The 21,124-nt window shown below is 42.7% G+C and overlaps 1 protein-coding gene across 3 annotated transcripts in view; it reads right to left on the reverse strand.

Annotated features, from left to right (window-relative positions):
• Nucleotides 1-21,124, reverse strand: part of vaspb (vasodilator stimulated phosphoprotein b) — a 42,527-nt gene that overhangs the window by 12,759 nt on the left and 8,644 nt on the right. For all 3 annotated transcript variants that reach the window (XM_056283174.1, XM_056283173.1, XM_056283172.1), the window contains exons 2-4: nucleotides 15,002-15,173; nucleotides 12,574-12,754; nucleotides 3,219-3,285 (exon numbers count right to left, since the gene is read on the reverse strand). In XM_056283174.1, coding sequence (XP_056139149.1) covers nucleotides 3,219-3,285; nucleotides 12,574-12,754; nucleotides 15,002-15,173 — 420 coding nt within the window. The remainder of the gene's footprint in view (nucleotides 1-3,218; nucleotides 3,286-12,573; nucleotides 12,755-15,001; nucleotides 15,174-21,124) is intronic.

A 21,124-nucleotide genomic window follows, 5' to 3' on the forward strand; every position in this document is an offset into this window, starting at 1 on the left:
TTCAATGCCAAAACCATCTGCGCCAGCAGCCATTCCATTGAGGAATGATTTTATAGCATCCAAAATCTCTTGAGTGCTGGTATAAGAATTTAAAGCCTCTTGAGCAGAATCGCTCAACTTAGGGAGATTCAGATGCCCCAGCCAATCAGAAATGTCCACTTTTGCTTTTGACATGTACAACTAGGGTTGGGTATCGAAAACAGTGCCCATATGGCACCAACCGAAATATCTCGGTCCTACCGAGTATCAAACTCTTTGGAAAAAGATGGTGCCAAATTTTGATACTTTACGGAAGACGACGTGAAAGCTATCGCAGCCAGCCAATCACTACCAGCATTGTTGTACACAGGCGACTGACTGACAAATCAGCATGAAGCTATTTGGTATGCGTGTGCGTCTCGTGACTGCGTTGGAGTTGAAATCTGGCAGGCAAGATTCATTGAGCTACTACGCGTTCCAAAGCGTGGCTACACTTTGTAAAAATAGATAGCAAACCTGACACAGTAAAATGCAACCACTGCAAAGCAATCGTCAAATGCAAGTCTGGGTGTTAAGTGTTGTTATTTGATGGCACCCTTACTCATTGTATTACGGTACCAGCCATATTATTGTTCTGTCTAAGGCTTTACGGTACATTCAGGTGTGACGTCGCCACGTTCTCTGTGTGCGACAGTGTGTTGTAAGCCTGTTGTAAGAGTCAGTACTCGGTAGTAGAGAGCCAAGAGAACTGCTGTATTTGCCTAAATAAATATGCCTAATGTTAAAGGCTAAAGAGAAAACTGAGTCAAGCTTTGCTTATCCTCCACACGCAAGAAGAAGATGCGCAACCCAGCTCAACTTGGAAAAAAACGGTGCAAAATGTCGATACTTTACGGTAGACGACGTGAACGCTATCGCAGCCAGCCAATCACTACCAGCGTTGTTGTACACAGGTGACTGACTGACAAATCAGCATGAAGCTATTTGGTATGCATGTGCATCTCGTGACTGTGTTGGAGTTGAAAACTGGTGGGCAAGATTCAGTGAGGTACTATGCGTTCCAAGGCGTGGCTACACTTTGTAAAAATAGATAGCAAACCTGACACAGTAAAATGCAACCATTGCAAAGCAATCGTCAAATGCAAGTTGGGTGTTAAGTGTTGTTATTTGATGGCACCCTTACTCATTGTATTACGGTACCAGCCGTATTATTGTTCTGTCTAAGGCTTTACGGTACATTCAGGTGTGACGTCGCCACGTTCTCTGTGTGCGACAGTGTGTTGTAAGCCTGTTGTAAGAGTCAGTACTCGGTAGTAGAGAGCCAAGAGACCTGCTGTATTTGCCTAAATAAATATGCCTAATGTTAAAGGCTAAAGAGAAAACTGAGTCAAGCTTTGCTTATCCTCCACACGCAAGAAGAAGATTGCGCAACCCAGCTCAACTTGGGAAAAAACGGTGCAAAATGTCGATACTTTACGGAAGACGACGTGAACGCTATCGCAGCCAGCCAATCACTACCAGCGTTGGTGTACACAGGTGACTGACTGACAAATCAGCATGAAGTTATTTGGTATGTGTGTGCATCTCGTGACTGTGTTGGAGTTGAAAACTGGTAGGCAAGATTCAGTGAGCTACTATGCGTTCCAAGGCGTGGCTACACTTTGTAAAAATAGATAGCAAACCTGACACAGTAAAATGCAACCACTGCAAAGCAATCGTTAAATGCAAGTCTGGGTGTTAAGTGTTGTTATTTGATGGCGCCCTTACTCATTGTATTACGGTACCAGCCGTATTATTGTTCTGTCTAAGGCTTTATGGTACATTCAGATGGGACGTCGCCATGTTCTCTGTGTGCAACAGTGTGTTGTAAGCTTGTTGTAAGAGTCTGTACTCGGTAGTAGAGAGCCAAGAGACCTGCTGTATTTACCTAAATAAATATGCCTAATGTTAAAGGCTAAAGAGAAAACCGAGTTAAGCTTTGCTTATCCTCCATACGCAAGAAGAAGATTGCGCATCCCAGTTCAACTTTGAAAAAAACGTTGCCAAATTTCGATACTTTACGATAGACGACGTGAACGCTATCAGCCAATCACTACCAGCGTTGTTGTACACAGGTGACTGACTGACAAATCAGCATGACGCTATTTGGTATGCGTGTGCATCTCGTGACTGTGTTGGAGTTGAAAACTGGTGGGCAAGATTCAGTGAGCTACTGTGCGTTCCAAGGCGTGGCTACACTTTGTAAAAATAGACAGCAAACCTGACACAGTAAAATGCAACCGCTGCAAAGCGATCATCAAATGCAAGTCTGGGAATACGTGCAATTTGATGAAACATTTGATCACGCATGGGACAGATTTACGAGTGGACAACTTTGATAACGTTAATGTCCGTGCTGCTGCCAATGTTAACGTTAGCTCTGGGACGTCTGCTGCTGGGTCTTCTTCTGGTGCCACTGCTAGCAATGATGAAACAGGTAAGGACGGTTATGATGATGTATATAAATAGGCTCACATTCATTAAAGAGGTCAGTCTGCACGTTGACCTCATTGTCATTGTTGACCTCACTTTCAATCTCAAAGTGCTAGAGTACAGAACCAAAATAACACAATGTGTCAATGAATTATGGTGCTCGCTGTATAGAAAAGTAGTTTGCTGATAATCCTATAAGGTTTTCATAATATATAGTTTTGAAAAAGTATTGTTTAGGTATCGTATCGAATTGGAGGTACTGGTTTTGGTATCGATATCGAAAATTTTCAAACAGTGCCCAACCCTAACAACTGCTCATAATGTTCCCAAAAGCAATAATTTATACCTTTAAGATCATTAACAATTTCCCGAGATGTTGATCTGATTTTGTGTATGGCTCTACTAGCTTGTAACCCTCTTAGATGTTGGGCCAGTAATTTTCTGTCTGATCATTTGCTCACACACCTGACCAAATAGGATGGTATTATATTCATATTTCAATTTAAGAATATTTTGTAAAGTGGAAGGGCTGGAGGAAGCTCTATAGACATGATCCAATTGTGATAGTTCAGTTTCAATTTCTAAGAGGCATTTTCACCATTCCGTTTTCAGCGAAGATTCCAAAGAAATTATATGGCCCCTATCACTCACAACTTTTTTATTTTTTATTTTTAAACTAATAATTAGTTCATTAAAGTTGGCAATACAATATAAAAATGTACAGTGCGTCAGGTCCTCTCATTCCCTCAGAATTGACAGTTCAGTACCTCCTTTGTTGTTCTAGCTCCTCCGGGGATGGTCCATTGGACACAGGGCGGGGGAGGGTGGCATAACCTGGAGAAATACAGTAAGGCAAACACTCATTACGGCTCTGAAAATAGAAAGCAGAACATGCTCTTTGTCCTGACCTTTACTATGCTCAAAGTAGTATGGTGGTTCCTGCAGGGAAGGGCCATGCATATATTTGTATGTTGTTATTTTTTTTTTCATTTCTTGGTGACACTATTTCTCTTCTATAAGAGAAACTGTGTTTATTAAATCAGAGCCCTGTGATGGTCTGGCGGCCTGTCCAGGGTGTCTCCCCGCCTGCCACCCAGTAATTTCTGGGGTAGGCTCCAGCATCCCGTGACCCTGAGAACAGGATAAGCAGTTTGGATAATGGATGGATAAATCAGAGCACAGCATCAGCAACAAAACAGCACCCTGGAGATGGGGGGTACTCAGTGTCTTGTTTAAAGAGCATCTCTGCATCCCACTGAGTATTTCTCTTGTCTACTCCATTAATCTAAAAGATGCCAAAAAACAAACAAACAAACAAGGATTTGAAGAGAAATGTTGGTAGGGGTGGGGAAGGAGTGGGGGCGTACTGATCCTTGGCAGGTCCAGGGACACATTAGAGCCTGACACAGAAGTAGATTTACCCTCCCGTCCTGAGCCAATCCTGGAACAATGACTCCCATCCAATTCCTGTTTGCTTTTTTTGGGGGGGGGGGGGGGGGCTAAAGAGACTGACTACTTAGTACGCAATGCAATGATTTTGATTTGAGATACAGGCCACTGGCCATCCCTTCCCTTAGTTTATTGCTGTAGTCTCTGGACAGTATTTCATTTTTTTGTCTCGCTTGCTTTAAAGAGTGGATGGAACCGTTTGGTGTCTGTTGGACTGCAAGTGTCTGAGAGAGGCGTGGAGAGACAGAGTCATTAAACAGCAGACAGTGATGATGCAGCCTAGTGTATAAATACATTGTTAACTGACTCTGCATGGGCAGCTGGATAGCTCAGTAGGTAAGAATGCTGACTTTCACGCTAGAGATCAGGGGTTCAAACCCCAGTTGGGCCAAGTCTCCGGTAAGTCTGTAGCTTAGACTTCTAATGCTATGTAAGCCAACCACCTCAGATATGAGTGAGAGTAACATGAACATCACCCAGGTTAACAAGGTCCATGTAAGGTGTTGGGGAATCAAGAGCAACCTGATAAGAAATGGGCTACTGGAACAAGAAATTCATGGACACGGGCCGAGAACCTGGAACTGATGGAATGCTACTATAACAACAGACCTTGGAGAGTGGCTATATGAAGCGTATGTGGAAATTGTGGACCAGCAGGAGACCTACTTCCACAATGAATCAGAAGCAGCTAATTGCTCAATGCTCAAACATCAATAGAAAGAGGCTACTGTCACAACTTGAGATGGAGAGGCTCCAGCTGGATGACTATACAATTCAGCACCCTGAATGGCTGCCCAGTAGGCAGGAGATACACAAGGACAGACTCCAACCAGCTGAAACAATACTACCAGCTTCAGCCATGACAGCCTGACAGCTAAAGCTGCCATGGCTGTCTGTCAGGTGCAAATGAGAATCATGGCCAGACTCAAGACAGTCAATCCCCGGGTTCAGCTTCCATGACTCAATGACAAAGTACCATCACAAAGGCTTAATCAATACCTCAACTGCCAACATAACAGAGACCAACGAGCTTGTATATGCCACTGCAACCGTAATCCTGGAGATGCTTGGGTACAGGATTAAGAACACAGGTAACCAACAGTACCCTCCATGAAAGAGAAGGCTGGAAGCAAAGATCAAAGCAGCATGGAGAGATGTTAACCAGTTAACAGAGGTACAGAAAGGTGTGATGAAAGACAGGCCCTGGTTGAAGTACAGGAAGATGTCGGTCCAAAAGTGAGGAAACTGGAAGCTGCCAAACAAAGGCTCTCAGCACTGGCCACCAGACTGAAGAGACACACTAGAGCAGCAGTGGCTAAGCATGTGCCATGGAGAGCCGTGTATATGCAGGTTTTCATTCCAAACCGACTCCACACCAGGTGATTTCACTGATACATTCTTCCTCTTTGGTTGAAAGGTTGCTAATCAGTGAAATCACCTGGTGTGGAGTCCAGCTGGAATGAAAACCTGTATACACATGGCTCTCAATGGCACATGGTTAGCTACCCCTGCACTAGAGAATCAGAAACCAAAAAGAGTAAATGGCCTATTCCTCGAAGAACCATCCAAAGTTTACTCCCAGCTGCAGAGTAACAGGAGAACAACATCAGACTCACCCAGAGCAGAGACTGAGGGATACTGGAAAAATTAATGGGGAAAAGGAGGCATCACACAGCCAATGCCCAGTGGCTGGTGGACCTAAGAGCAGAACACAGCAATATCCCAGAACAAGAACTAGTTATCATCACAGTGGTCGACATCCAATAACAAGTCTCAACTTGAAGAGCTGGACTGCACCAGACCCTGACAGGATGCACGCTTACTGGCTGAAGAAGCTAACAGCACTCCATGAATGCCTGGCAACACAAATGAACCAGTTGCTAACATCAGGGTGTCACCCTGACTGGCTAACACAGGGAAGGAAAAAATACTGTTCATGAATGGTCCCCACAAGGGTACAACACCTTCAAACAACCGGCCAATAACCTGCCTCTCCATAACATGGAAAATCCTGTCAGGCATCATAGCAGCTAAGCTGAATGGGCACATGAGTGAAACTCAGAAAGGAATTGGAAACAACACCAGAGGGTCAAAGTAATAGCTGCTGGTTGATAGAGCAGTCACCTAAGACCAGACAGACCAACCTGACCACAGCCTGGATTGACTACAAGAAAGTCTTCGATTTAATGCTCCACACATGGAATGCTTGGCACTATACAAAGCCAACAGGACACTAATAGCCTTCATCAAGAACTCAATGCGGCAATGGAAAACAACACTGGAGGCCAACTCAAAGACAATCACACAGGTAACCATCAAATGTGGCATATACCAAGGTGATTGCGCTATCCCCACTGCTGTTATGCATATGCCTGAACCCCCTCAGTCAGATCATCACAAAGAGTGGATATGGATACAGGTTCAGAAGTGGAGTTACCATCAGCCACCTCCTATACACACATATCTATCTATCTATCTATCTATCTATCTAGCCATCTATCTATCTATCGGTCGATTGCGTTTTGTTTTTTTTTGCCCCAAAACTGTCATTGGTGTTGTTATAAGTGCTCAACTAATGAGGAGCGGAAAATCAATACAGATACAGGAAAAAAAGTTTTTAATACATTGCAGTACAGGCCTGTTTCGTGCGTCGCGCACATCATCAGCTGCTAATGAGTAGCTGATGAGTGCGCGACGCATGAAACAGGCCTGTACTGCAATGTATTAAAACTGTTTTCCTGTATCTGTATTTATATATATATACACTACCGTTCAAAAGTTTGGGATCACCCAAACAATTTTGTGTTTTCCATGAAAAGTCACACTTATTCACCACCATATGTTGTGAAATGAATAGAAAATAGAGTCAAGACATTGACAAGGTTAGAAATAATGATTTGTATTTGAAATAAGATTTTTTTTTACATCAAACTTTGCTTTCGTCAAAGAATCCTCCATTTGCAGCAATTACAGCATTGCAGACCTTTGGCATTCTAGCTGTTAATTTGTTGAGGTAATCTGGAGAAATTGCACCCCACGCTTCCAGAAGCAGCTCCCACAAGTTGGATTGGTTGGATGGGCACTTCTTGCGTACCATACGGTCAAGCTGCTCCCACAACAGCTCAATGGGGTTCAGATCTGGTGACTGCGCTGGCCACTCCATTACCGATAGAATACCAGCTGCCTGCTTCTGCTCTAAATAGTTCTTGCACAATTTGGAGGTGTGTTTAGGGTCATTGTCCTGTTGTAGGATGAAATTGGCTCCAATCAAGCGCTGTCCACTGGGTATGGCATGGCGTTGCAAAATGGAGTGATAGCCTTCCTTATTCAGAATCCCTTTTACCCTGTACAAATCTCCCACCTTACCAGCACCAAAGCAACCCCAGACCATCACATTACCTCCATCATGCTTAACAGATGGCGTCAGGCATTCTTCCAGCATCTTTTCATTTGTTCTGCGTCTCACAAACATTCTTCTTTGTGATCCAAACACCTCAAACTTGGATTCATCTGTCCACAACACTTTTTTCCAGTCTTCCTCTGTCCAATGTCTGTGTTCTTTTGCCCATCTTAATCTTAGTCTTTTATTGGTCAGTCTCAGATATGGCTTTTTCTTTGCCACTCTGCCCTGAAGCCCAGAATCCCGCAGCCGCCTCTTCACTGTAGATGTTGACACTGGTGTTTTGCGGGTACTATTTAATGAAGATGCCAGTTGGGGACCTGTGAGGCGTCTGTTTCTCAAACTAGAGACTCTAATGTACTTATCTTCTTGCTCAGTTGTGCAACGCGGCCTCCCACTTCTTTTTCTACTCTGGTTAGAGCCTGTTTGTGCTGTCCTCTGAAGGGAGTAGTACACACCGGTGTAGGAAATCTTCAATTTCTTAGCAATTTCTCGCATGGAATAGCCTTCATTTCTAAGAACAAGAATAGACTGTCGAGTTTCAGATGAAAGTTCTCTTTTTCTGGCCATTTTGAGCGTTTAATTGACCCCACAAATGTGATGCTCCAGAAACTCAATCTGCTCAACGGAAGGTCAGTTTTGTAGCTTCTGTAACGAGCTAAACTGTTTTCGGATGTGTGAACATGATTGCACAAGGGTTTTCTAATCATCAATTAGCCTTCTGAGCCAATGAGCAAACACATTGTACCATTAGAACACTGGAGTGATAGTTGCTTGAAATGGGCCTCTATACACCTATGTAGATATTGCACCAAAAACCAGACATTTGCAGCTAGAATAGTCATTTACCACATTAGCAATGTATAGAGTGTATTTCTTTAAAGTTAAGACTAGTTTAAAGTTATCTTCATTGAACAGTACAGTGCTTTTCCTTCAAAAATATGGACATTTCAATGTGATCCCAAACTTTTGAACGGTAGTGTATATATATATATATATATATATATATATATATATATATATATATATATATATATACATACACACACACACACACACACACACACACACACATATATATATATATATGTGTGTGTATGCCAGGAATGAGTGAGACATTGACTTGCTGATCCACCTCACGAGGATCTACAGCGACGACATTGGGATGTCATTCGGACTGGACAAGTGCAGTTGAATGGTGGCAAAATTGGGAAAGATGGTGAGGACTTAAGGGGTTGAATTACCAGATGGCAGGACAACAGACATACAGGACCGTTACAAGTACCTGGGTGTTCCACAGGCAAATAGAAACCATGAGGATGCAGTAAGGAGGTCAGCTACAGCCAAATACCTCCAGAGAGTGAGGCAGGTCTTAAGCAGCCAGCTCAATGGGAAGAATAAGATCCAAGCAATCAACACGTATGCCCTAACAGTCATCGGATACCCAGCTGGAATAATAATCTGGCCAAGGGAGGAGATAAAAGCCACAGATAATTGGGGCATGGAAACTCCTCACAATGCATGGAGGGTTCCACCTTAAGTCCAGCAGCCTGAGCCAGTACAATAAGCAAAAAGATGGGGGCCAAGGGTTAGTAAATGTCAGAGCCACTATCAAGAATGAAACAAGGGACATCCATGAGTACATCAGAAAGAGGGCCCCCAGGACAAACTGCTGAGTGAGTACCTCAGGCAGTAGAATACACAGAGTGGGGAGGAAGAGGAAGTATCATGGAAGACCAAGCCCCGCCATGGGCTGTACCATCGACAGACAGAAGATGTGGCTGATATTGAGAAATCCTACCAGTGGCTAGAAAACACTGGACTGAAGGATAGCACAGAGGCTCTGATCATAGCAGCACCACATTGGTTGAGGCAGAGGTCTACCACACCAGACAAGAACCAAGATGTAGGCTGTGCAAAGACGCCCCTGAGACAGTCCAGCTCTTAGTAGCAGGGTGTAAAATACTAGCTGAGAAAGCATACAATGAAAGGTATAACCAAGTGGCTGGGATAGTGTACATGAATATCAGTACTGAATACAGACTGGAAGTCTCCAAGTCGAAATGGGAGACACCACCAACGGTGGTTGAGAATGGCAGAGCTAAGATCCTACGGGACTACCAATTCCAGACTGACAAGCAGGTGCTGGCTAACCAACCAGACTTTGTGGTGGTCAGCAAGGAACAGAAGACCACAGTAGTGATCGATGTAGCAATTCTGAGTGACTGCAATATCAGGAAGAAAGAGCATGAGAAACGAGAGAACTACCAAGGGCCGAAGGAAGAACTAGATCAGATGTGGAAGGTGAAATCCACAGCAGTCCAAGTGGTAATAGGAGCAGTAGGGGCTGTGACCCCAAACTGGGAGAATGGCTCCAGCAGATTCCAGGAACAACATCTGAGATCTCTGTCCAGAAGAGTGCGGTCCTAGGAACAGCTAAGATAGTGCACAGAACCCTCAAACTCTAAGGCCTCTGGTACAGGACCCGAGCTTGAGGAAGACACACACCACCCTAAAAAAGGTGAGAGGGAGATTTTATATATATGTGTGTGTGTGTGTGTGTGTGTGTGTGTGTGTGTGTGTGTGACTCTAGTTCAAAAACAAGATAACGTTGTGTATTCATAGCAAAATGAAAATATAGAAATGAACTTTTATCATTCTCGATTCCGTCCACTCCATTTGAGTTCCTCATCCCGTCCCGCTCATGGGACTGATAGTGAAACTGACTCCCATCCTGCAGGAATCCCATGACCCGTGGCATTCCCGACCAGAGGTCAGGCTCTAGTACACATCCACTGAGCAATGGAGGAGGAGAGCTCCATGGTGCTTTTACCACATATGGGTCACTTAAAGGTACAATGAGTAGGATTTGTCAGTTGTGGTTTGTAAACACAACATTCAAAGTTGCCACCCCCACCCCCAGCTCAACGACACCAGAAATGCACGCCTCCTGACCGCAGTTGCCAGAACACATCCCAGTGTACAGGCCAACTCTGCTTCACTCTTCATTCCCATCCCCGTTTTCAGTGCTCACCGGTGGGTGAAAGCCAACCTCAGATTCACTCTCATTTTGGAATAAGCTTTGTCCACTTGGCGTTTCGCCTCGCTATATTTGCGTCTTTTTGGCACTGTGTCCACCATTGTAGCTTCCTCTTGGATGCGTGCTTATGATCTCGATCTATCACCTGGTCGCTATGTTTTTATAGAGTCCCGCTGCCCAAAGGTTAACGCACAGAGATGTCCTGTACACAGCAAAATAAGAAAATACAGGCAGAGGACAAGGTCTCTGCAGATACAGACACAGCCACACATGTCTAGTGGGTCATAAGTGATGATTGAGAGGGATTATTTTTGCATGAGTCTACTTGTTCTGCCTTTAAGGTAGGTCAAGTAAAGTCAAGTCAATTTTATTTGTATAGCCCAATATCACAAATTACAAATTTGCCTCAGTGGGCTTTACAGCAACACAACATCCTGTCCTTAGACCCTCTCATCGGATAAGGAACAACTCCCTAAAAAAAAAAAAACCCTTTAACAGGGAGAAAAAATAGGAACAAACCTCAGGGAGAGCAACAGAGGAGAGATCTCTCTCCAAAGCCCAAAATGTCAATGGTCAACAAATCTCATCTCAACCTGCTTATAACATCTGTCATAGCTGTTCCAACAACAAGTATTGGTAGACTGTGGCTTATCCAACCAATGTGTTCTCTCTGCAGCTCATTTGAATGGGCATGCTACCTAGTGAGGCTTTGGCAGAAAAAAAAATAAAAGGTAGCAAATTGAAAGTGACTAAATTTGAGAAAAAAATACGTACAAAAAGTAGATGGTAAAATTGAGACACTAGACTGGGAAAAAAACTAACCTTATCTAAGCTAAACTGAAAATGACAGCTTAACTACAATTGACACAGTAACACTATATAACAAATGTTATGGACTGTGAAAAATGCAGGAATAGAGCTATGGAAAACAATCAAAATCTGCAACCAATGTGTTCTCTCTGCAGCTCATTTGAATGGGCATGCTACCTAGTGAGGCTTTGGCAGAAAAAAAAAATAAAGGTAGCAAATTGAAAGTGACTAAATTTGAGAAAAAAATACATACAAAAAGTAGATGGTAAAATTGAGACACTAGACTGGGAAAAAAACTAACCTTATCTAAGCTAAACTGAAAATGACAGCTTAACTACAATTGACACAGTAACACTATATAACAAACGTTATGGACTGTGAAAAATGCAGGAATAGAGCTATGGAAAACAATCAAAATCTGCAAAAAATAAAAAATACACAAGCTGTGATCACAGTTATTTTAGTGTCAAGAGATTTCAGAATGAGCAGAATGAAGGTCAAGACATGCTGGCGAAGCTGGGAAGAAGATAGGATGACATTAAACATTAATACTAGGAGTGGCCAGGTAATATTTTCAAAACTAATGTTTTTAAGATAAACATAGCCTCCATCATCACAAGACATCAAAATGACTGACTCTTATGGAAGATTTCAACAGTTGAAGAAAGCACTGGGAGCAATTTAGTGCCATAAATAAACTATTCCACATACTATATGTAATAAAATGTTGATCTTATGACCAAGATTGTTGTATCTCATCCCAGGCAGGGCATACATACCATTATTAATTAATATGTCTCTGTAATCATTACATTATGCTGCCCTTTTCCCTAGAGGTCCCACCTATTGCCGAATACACCTTACATGTTTACTGGCATAAAGCATCTTTGTACAATGGCAATCTCTTTTTTTTGCATACATTTCCCAGAAGTAATTTTAAACCATCAGTTAGTTTGTCCACCACAAACTGCCACACCAGAACATGGAGCGTTTGTTCCAGCTATCCCATCTGGTGGACCGACCGCTGCTGGGTGATGTAAAACTACTTACTACTCACTACTTGTGCAAAGCTTGGGATTTTTGGCAGGAAATGTCACCACCACACATTTGTATTTCTTCATATTTTCTTAATTTCTTCGGCAAAGACAAAGACTTTCATCAGTGGTTGACAAGCTGAATTGTCATTGTGTCACTTCAATCAGCAAAAAGAGAGCAACTTAACATTTAAGTGAGAATCTTCGAGACTGCCACTTTAACAGTCAATGAGATTGTTTTGGTGTACTTAAATGAATCACAACAAATAAAAAAAAAAAATCCCATAAAATACAGAAAAAAGCGCTAGACGCAAACAGAATACATGTGTAACATTAAACAGGTACAATACATTTCTCTTTTATTTGCCGAGAAAATTGAAGTACATTACCTGCATCTGCCATGGAGTTGAGCACCTCCAGTGCGTGCAACATGCCATTGGCGAATAAAGCAGCATCCTCCTTACTTCCAAAGTTCAGCCCCCACACCTGCCGAGCGTCCCGCCACTGGTGGAAGTTGGGAGTGGCCTGATTATACTTCAAGCCTTTAACAATTGGACAGTTTATCACCACCTACGGGAGGAGGCAGATGGAAGATGAATAATAGGAGATGTAGTAAAAGGGCTAAATAAATATGTTATATGCCAAAGAGTGGCAATATTTAAAACAGAAAGCAACCTGTGAAACAAAAGAACAAATTCAGAATTTGAGCAGGAATTTCAATTCAACATTTAAAGCTGCCATTTAATCAGTTACACAGAATACAGAAAGTTATCATGAAAAATTTGGTTTCTCCACTAGAAATTAACAGGAGTTGCACAAAGCCACATCCCCGTCAATGTATACACCAGCATTTGAAAAAGCATGGTACTTTATTCAGTTTAAATTGCACCCAGCAGGTGGCATTGAGCCCTGGGTTTGAGCGTGGGTTGAATGTGCTGACGCGCCATTTCTCTGTTTGTTTTACAACCTCTGAATTCCAGAGAGCAGAGCAGAGGTGAGCCTGTCAGGGTGAATATCCTGGCAGGCTACACGTGCCAAAAAGAAAAAAAAAGGATGGCAAGTTTAACTGGCATCGCAGACAGAGGGGCTCCTAACCTTTACCCAGTTCAGTTGAAAGGGCAGACAGATAGACACAGCAGGACTGACAGACCCCTGGCTGCTATCAGAGAATAAAAAAAGAACACCACAAGGGGCAGAAAAATGGTCATCTCCAACTGCGAACGAATCGGAGCAGCATGTTTGACAAATAGAAATGCTGCAGGAAAAAAAATAAGGGTACAATGGATATAGAAAGATCACAGCCACCTGTCCAGATCCTCAGGACCTCATCCCCCCCCCCCCCCCCCCATAGGTCAAGAGCAAGAGAGAGAAAGAGAGAAAATCAGATCAACCCATCTCGTCTAGGAGAATCAAGTCCAGGCGTGAGTCCTTATTTGGTGTCACCATAGATTACATAGATTCAGATGGACCCAAGGGAACAGGGGTAAGAGTTCTTTCCTTAATTTTCACAGGAAACAGTTGAGCTGGCCAAATATCTCTCAGGAAACATCATCCACTTTAAGAACCATCTCTTGGGAACACTTTGGGCTCTAAATGTTTAAAGGAGCACAGAGAAATCGAGGTATCATGGAGAACGGTCCGTTAAAGGATAAATGTTACCCTCATATAGTCTACAGGCCATTTTTAACTTACTATAAAATACAGTTTACTCACCTTGTTCAACTAATGCCTATTCATGATATACCGTATACTGAATGTATGAAACCCATTCTCCTACAATAAACACTCCACCCTGGCTGTTGTAAAAAAAAAATTTAAAAAAGGTTTTCAGAAAATTGCCCAATCCTGAAGTACACTGCTGCTTACGGTGTGCATTAGAGGGCCATGCTCAGAGAACTTAGTTTTGATTTCATGAGTAGTATTACTTCCAGTACAAAGATGGAGCCAGGGACCCTCCACCTTCTAGGAAGCCTTTGTGCCCAACTAGTCAAACGTTTAAGGGGGCAGAAAGGGGGCAAAAAGGTGCACTTTGAACACAGCATGTCACACAGAGATGCTGAGGCATGTAATATGGATGTTACACTGGTGGTTTACCAGCGTGAGGCTAGAGTTGCTGCCAGGCTGAGTTTGGGCTTTAGCAGGAAAACGATGTCATAGCCAGACATTCCGCTGTTACTAAAGGTAATCTGCTGCCATTTTGGTTATACTGGAAAACTCCCAGGCAAATGCACCAACTAACTTAGTTTCGGTCAGAAGGGTGCAAAAAGAAGTATATGCATATTTTTCTAAGTGAATAAGGGTATATAGTCCAAAAAAAATTCCTGAAATGAAATGGGGATCATTCCATAGTCCATCTACAGCTGACCTTGAAGATATGCTGTCTTTGCAGGAACTGACAATATAAACAGAAGAAACAGAGACGGCTTATAGAGCAAAATGCAACATCATTCTGTAAAGGTTCAGATTTTACCAGTATGCTATTACTGGGAATGAGGTACAATATTTGTTTACTATACTGGGAATGAGGCACACAGAAATTAATATACTATTACTGGTCATAAGACACATTAATGATATACCATTTCTGGTAGTGACACACATTACCAGTATTTCATTATATGTATAATGCTGCTAATGCACATGCACACAGTGAGAAAGTGTGACTGTCTCTCACTGGCTTACTCATATGTCCTCACTCATACGCCCTCAAACACCCACAGGAAACCACAGATGCCCATTGTATGTAAGAGACAAAGCACATATTGCACACAGTTATTGAAATAAATAGCATGAACCACACCATGAAACCGCATGTACCTGCTGGTCTGTCTGCATCTTGCGTCCTACTACTCTGAAGGCATTGTTGGAAGGGTTGTGGTAGATCTGGACTCTGCTGAAGGTCTGGGGTCCAGTGCCCGCCGGCAGCCACTTCTTATTGCCATCATCATAGATCATCACAGTCGCCCGAGCCTGGCAGATACTGGACTCACTGGGAGAAGGGGAATGAAAAGTGTGTGAAAAGAAACTTAATTCACTGCTTAAGCGATTACATAACATATCCGCCTACCAAAATTGAAGACTTTCAAGAAATAGAGCACAAGTCAATGAGTAACATTTGTTAGTGTGCGTGTTGTTTAATGTTTCATGACACTTTTGGCTGCAGTGATGATTTGAAAGTATAAGGTCTTGTTTTGGCCATCTTAAACATCACTTCGAATGCAGGAATGAATTGAAATGCCATTATAATAACTACTAACCAGGCAAACAAAGAGTTTTTAGATGTACACCCTTTTGAAAAATTTTCCCCAAGCCTGCATAAAATAATTTTCAAATCCCATGACATGTCCAGGTTCACCATGAACAAGGGAATGCTATATTCAATTATTCCAAGGTTGTTTCTTAAATTACTTGACCTGGACAGTGGGTTGGGAGGGAAAACTTAGAGGAGGAGAGGAAGAGAGGCTGGCAGCACTGATGACAGAGGAAGAAGCAAAGTAATGAAGAGAATGATTACATAAACAAATAAAAAGACAAAATGGAATGACAGGAAGGAGTACGAGTTTCAGTTGGCCAAGAGGGGAGGAGGTGAAATGAGGACAATGAAGAGTGGGAAGAAGAGGAGGAGAGATCTGAGAAGGGGAAAATTAGTTGACTCTCAAAAATCAGCAATGCCACTCTATAAAATAAAAATTTTTGAAAGTTTTGTTTTTAAAATTTGAAATATGTCCCTCTTCAGGTTTTGCTAGCATCCTCGTGTCAAACTCAATACACTTTCACTATACGTATAAAAACAAAAGACATGAAGCAAAGTGCAAAGCGACATGAAAATTACCAAATGAATGTTGGCTAATGTTGGGGGTCAGAGCTGGCTAAAAAGTTTTAGTAAATAATTTGAAGCACTTTTCAGTAATCATTCACACTGGTATATCAAAGAAGAGATAATTTTGGATACCGATGCACCATTTTCACCAATACTATGTTGTTTGAGGTCTGGTCAGCATGCCAGCAGCCAGTCACGGCTTGTTCCCTGTTTCTCAGGGGTCACCACAGCGGATTTTATAGTTTCCATCGGTACCCTGCGAGGGCACAGCACCAATGGCAGTCATTGTTAAACCTGGTCTCGACCGATCCGGTATGGTCTTGTCAATCCGCATAACGATTTGGCAAAATTTTACATCGCATGCCCTTCCTGACACAACCACTAACCCTATGGACTGGGGTGTAGTGAATTCTGACTATGGAAGCAAAAAACCCCCCAAAAAAACGACACATTTAGACTACAAGGTTGCAATGTTAGATTTTGGTTTAGATGCTTTCTTCACATGAATACCAGTAGTGTAATTATGAACTGATGCGTTCAACAGATGTGTGCATTTATTTAAAAAAAAAACAGAGCAAAGCAGAAGAGAACAGAGTGAAACAAGAAAAGTTGCCCAAGTAAAGAAAGCACATGAGAGAAACTGACAAAAAATTTCATGAAGATGCTTTGGCAATCCTGATATGGAGCGTATGAACGCACAGCATGCAAGTGAGAGACAAAGAACGGGCGAGTGACAGACCAGGAGCAGGAACCCTGTAAAAGGTTGACTTCAGGAGGAGAGAAGCCATCGGTTTGATCCTAAACAAGATGGGTGGTCAGACAACAATGGAGGCTGACAAAGACAGGAAGCCGAGTGGTGTTTCATCAAAGACACGCAACTCTGGATCTCCCACCTGCTCTATCATCCACATCTCCAATTGACCAGCGTGCTTTTAGACTACATGCAACAACACGGCAAGATAACACTGTACCAGGAGATAAACACACACACACATCTATCTGCACACTCTCAAGCAGATAACTGCAGTGTGGGTGTGTAGAGAGCGTATTTACAATAAGGGCATTAAGGTCTAAAGATCAACAAATCCATTTCTTCAAGAGCAAAAATGACCTTGACTTGCATAGCAGCCCATAGAGGTGCCGTATCTAAAACCTTTTTGAGCGTCTAGCATGAAAGATTACTACACAGAACAACTAAACAGCTTAACAGCATTATCCTAAATGTGAGTCAACACGGATGTATCTTAGTGGAACGAATGCAACCTGTGGATGGGAGTGATCTGGGCAAAGTGACAGACAGGAAATCTAGGGCAGCTCTGGCAGGCAAGAGGTGTATTTGCAGACAGTGAGGTGATTGGAGACTGGGACTCTTGCCTAAAATGATCTGACACACCGTTTCACATGAACCACAAAACTCAGACAGCAACAGAAACAAGGAAGATATATATATATATATATATATATATATATATATGTGTGTGTGTGTGTGTGTGTGTGTGTGTGTGTGTGTGTGTGTGTGTGTGTGTGTGTGTGTACCACAGGGAAAACACAAGAGGAGGAGACAAAGAAAGAGGAGAAACAAAGAGATGTAGAGATACCAAAGTAAATCTTTATTATTGCTCCTCCTCTGCCTCATTTTTCTCTTTGGTCTCCCTACAGTCACTTAATCCAGCTCTGCTCCCTCTCCCCCTCTCCCTCCATCTGTCCCGCCCGTGATACAATCTGCTGCTTCCTGTGACACAGCACCAAAGCCACAGCCCACTTCCTGCTGCCAACACTGCCTAATAAGGATTGTCTGAACTGAACAATCCTGAACAATCAATGTACACACACACACACACACACACACACAGTGCCGATGTTATGTGTAACAGTACATGAATTTATGTTAACTGAAGACAATATAGTAAAGGGCAACAGGTGCTGGTAGATGACAGACGAAGACTGATTAAGAGAAGAGTAAGGATTGTTACTGATTAGCAGAAACATGACATGTTAGAGATACTGGCTGCCCTTACAACTGGGAACCAAGTTTTTATTACAGGCCTACTAAATTCCTCTCCACAGGGTTCCATCTGGGTGCAACGCTACTTGCAAACAATTCTTAGTTTGTCTAATCTTCTTGGGAGTACCAGATGGGTGAGGTTTATTGCATCCAAACACTTAAGATAATAGCAAGCAACCTGCAAAATCCAGAAAATCAATGAAGTTGATTTCAACTGATTTCCCCCCCGTAGTCATCAAAACTTTCAGAGCAGTCACTCTGAACTGTAGTTGACCTCGCACAAGTACTGTGAATGTACAGATACTCTTCTATATCCAGGTTCACAAAAAAAGATAGTATGGTGTTGTTATGTCATAGCGGGCATCTCTGCACTGCTCTGTATGAACTGGCCAGTAGGGACAAGTGGGGACCAGGAAGGGACAGTGTGTGGGACTGGGAACTGGATGTATTTTTAATGGCAGAGAAAGTGAGGGCTCAGAAGTGAGACTGAGAGTGAGGAGTTGAATTTTTGATAGAACTACAGACAGTGAGACTCTAAAAGTGTGTGTGGAACGTGCACATCAGCACAAGCAGACCCACGCACACCCTCCCACCTGTCAACCTGCCACACACCACATGTGTCCATATGTTGACACTGTTCAGAGTATGGGCTGTAGAGGAAAAATGGGCATGACAAGACATCATGTTTATAGTGGAATGAGCCACGAAAGGCACAATCATAGGTTGTTCTCTTCCTGTCCTTCCTAGTTAATTAACTGACCAGTTGGCTTAAGAGGTTTTCTGAGCAAGCATATATAGGTCTCTGGCTGGCACCCTGGGGGATTTTGAGCCTCCAACTTTTAAAATAACTCAAGCATGGAATTGGAGTTTTCCATGTTAATCACATACAGCAGGACAACCTCATTCAACTTAGGAGAATGACAATAAAGTTGCCTTGATCATTGCAATCTGTGTTGAATGTAATATATATGGAAATGACTGCAAATATACAGATAAAAAAAACTGAGCTAAGTTTGCCTTTACTTGTTATTTTTAGGAGCTTAAACTGCCTATCATCTTGCAACAGTTTCTTGGTCATCGAGGGGTTAACAGGAAACTAGTGTACAGCTGGGGCACACTCCCTCTTGGAAATGTCTGTATATGGCTGTGCTCTCAGAGCTTTCACAAATGCACCAACAAGTACAGTCTGGCCCAGTGACTCCATCTCTGCCTCCTCCCCCCCATCTATTTACCTGGCCCTTCCATCAAGTTCTCCCCACACTCTACTTTTCTTTTCCCCCTCATCTTTCTGATTAGGAGGGATATCATTTTGAAAATACAACTGCACGAGAATCCAAATTTGTGGATATTTTTCAGAGACATATCAACAGCTCAAATATCACAGTGCATACTGATAAATGCCATGAGGGCTACTGAGGCCTTGCATCCAATGGAAGACATGAGATATAGGCTACTCTGCCTAGCTCCCCATATATGCAGCATTAAGTATGTGCATTCAAACAGTATACAGTCATTTTTTTGTGTGTGGCTTTTTTCCCCTGTCTTTCTCCCCAATTGTACTTGGCCAATTACCCTATTTTCCGAGCTGTCCCAGTCGCTGCTCCACCTCCTCTGCCAATCCGGGGAGGGCTGCGGGCTACCACGCCTCCTCCGATACATGTGGAGTCACCAGCCGCTTCTTTTCACCTGAGAGTGAGGAGTTTCACCAGGGGGACATAGTGCGTGGGAGGATCATGCTATTCCCCCCAGTCCCCCCCCTCCCCAATAGGTGCCCCGACCGACCAGAGGAGGCACTAGTGCAGCGACCAGGACACATACCCACATCCGGCTCCCCACCCGTAGACAGTCAATTGTGTCTGTAGGGATGCCTGACCAAGCCGGAGGTACCACGGGGATTTGAACCAGCGAGTCCCATGTTGGAAGGCAACAGAATACACCACTACGCTACCTGGACGCCCCAGTACACAGTATTTTTCTGTCTGCATGCACTGATGTTCAGTTATGAACAGATGGGACATAGGCCTATATAAAATAAATCATAGGCATTATAGAACATACACACCACTCCCAGTGTCTACAAAATTACACAGTGAGGTTACACATGGTTGTGCAGACATTTTGAGTTCTGCAGGTTGTCTCTGCATCCCCCCTTACAAGTCCCTTTTCATCTGCAAGTGCTCCTTTACCAGGAGTTAATAATACCACTACATTATAAACCTTTTTGGTCTCACAACTGCAGCCAACTACCATGATTTAATAATGTCCAAGCTTTTGTGTAACCCCTGCCATCAGGAAGAAATATCTTTCAACTAGAATGAGATCTTTTGAGCAACTCATAAAAGACATTTGCGTTCCTAGGCCAACACACCATAGCAATATAATCAATGCAACTTCATGGCACCTAAATACAGCAAATTATATTCATAGCTCGAAGTTCTTCATCAGACTGAGTAATATGCAAGTCATTGCCAAATATGAATAATGGGTTCTGAGGAGCAGGCATCACACTTAGTAAACCTAAAGTGGCCTCAGAATGCCTGAGGAGAAAAATTAATATACATAACATGAATCATTGCTTATCTTCTTCTTGGTCTACCGCTGAAATGTCGTAGTAACACCAGAGAGGGAGGGCAAAATACAAAACCTCTTAATATTGCTGGTCTGAGTACGACTCCTCCCTCTTCCATGGCCTGATAAAAATTCAAGTCTTGTCTGGAACTCATAGATGATGAATCACAATGCTTATTACAATACTGCAATAAATCAAATGCAACCAACAAGCTTTGTAACATTGGAATATTTTTTTTCTTTAAACAAAAGGTAAAAAAAAATGAACCTACAGTGTTTGCACTTCACTTGGCATTAAAAGGTACAGAGGAACTTTTTCAGAGAACTTAGTGATCTGCCCTATGTACGGTCACTTCTTCAGTCAAATTCTCTGAAAAATAAGCACTGGGTCAAATTATCATCTCACTTCCCTGGTATAATTTTCATTTGTTCTAAGAAAACTAGGATTTTAAGACTGCAGTATCTGACACATTTATAAGAGAAGAGTGAAAAACATCTTGCCACCTGGGTAATCGAAACTTTACAACCAAAAGGAAAAGTCACATGG

This window comes from Lampris incognitus, chromosome 7 (genome assembly GCF_029633865.1).
Source record: "Lampris incognitus isolate fLamInc1 chromosome 7, fLamInc1.hap2, whole genome shotgun sequence".
In the NCBI taxonomy this organism is placed as follows: domain Eukaryota; kingdom Metazoa; phylum Chordata; class Actinopteri; order Lampriformes; family Lampridae; genus Lampris; species Lampris incognitus.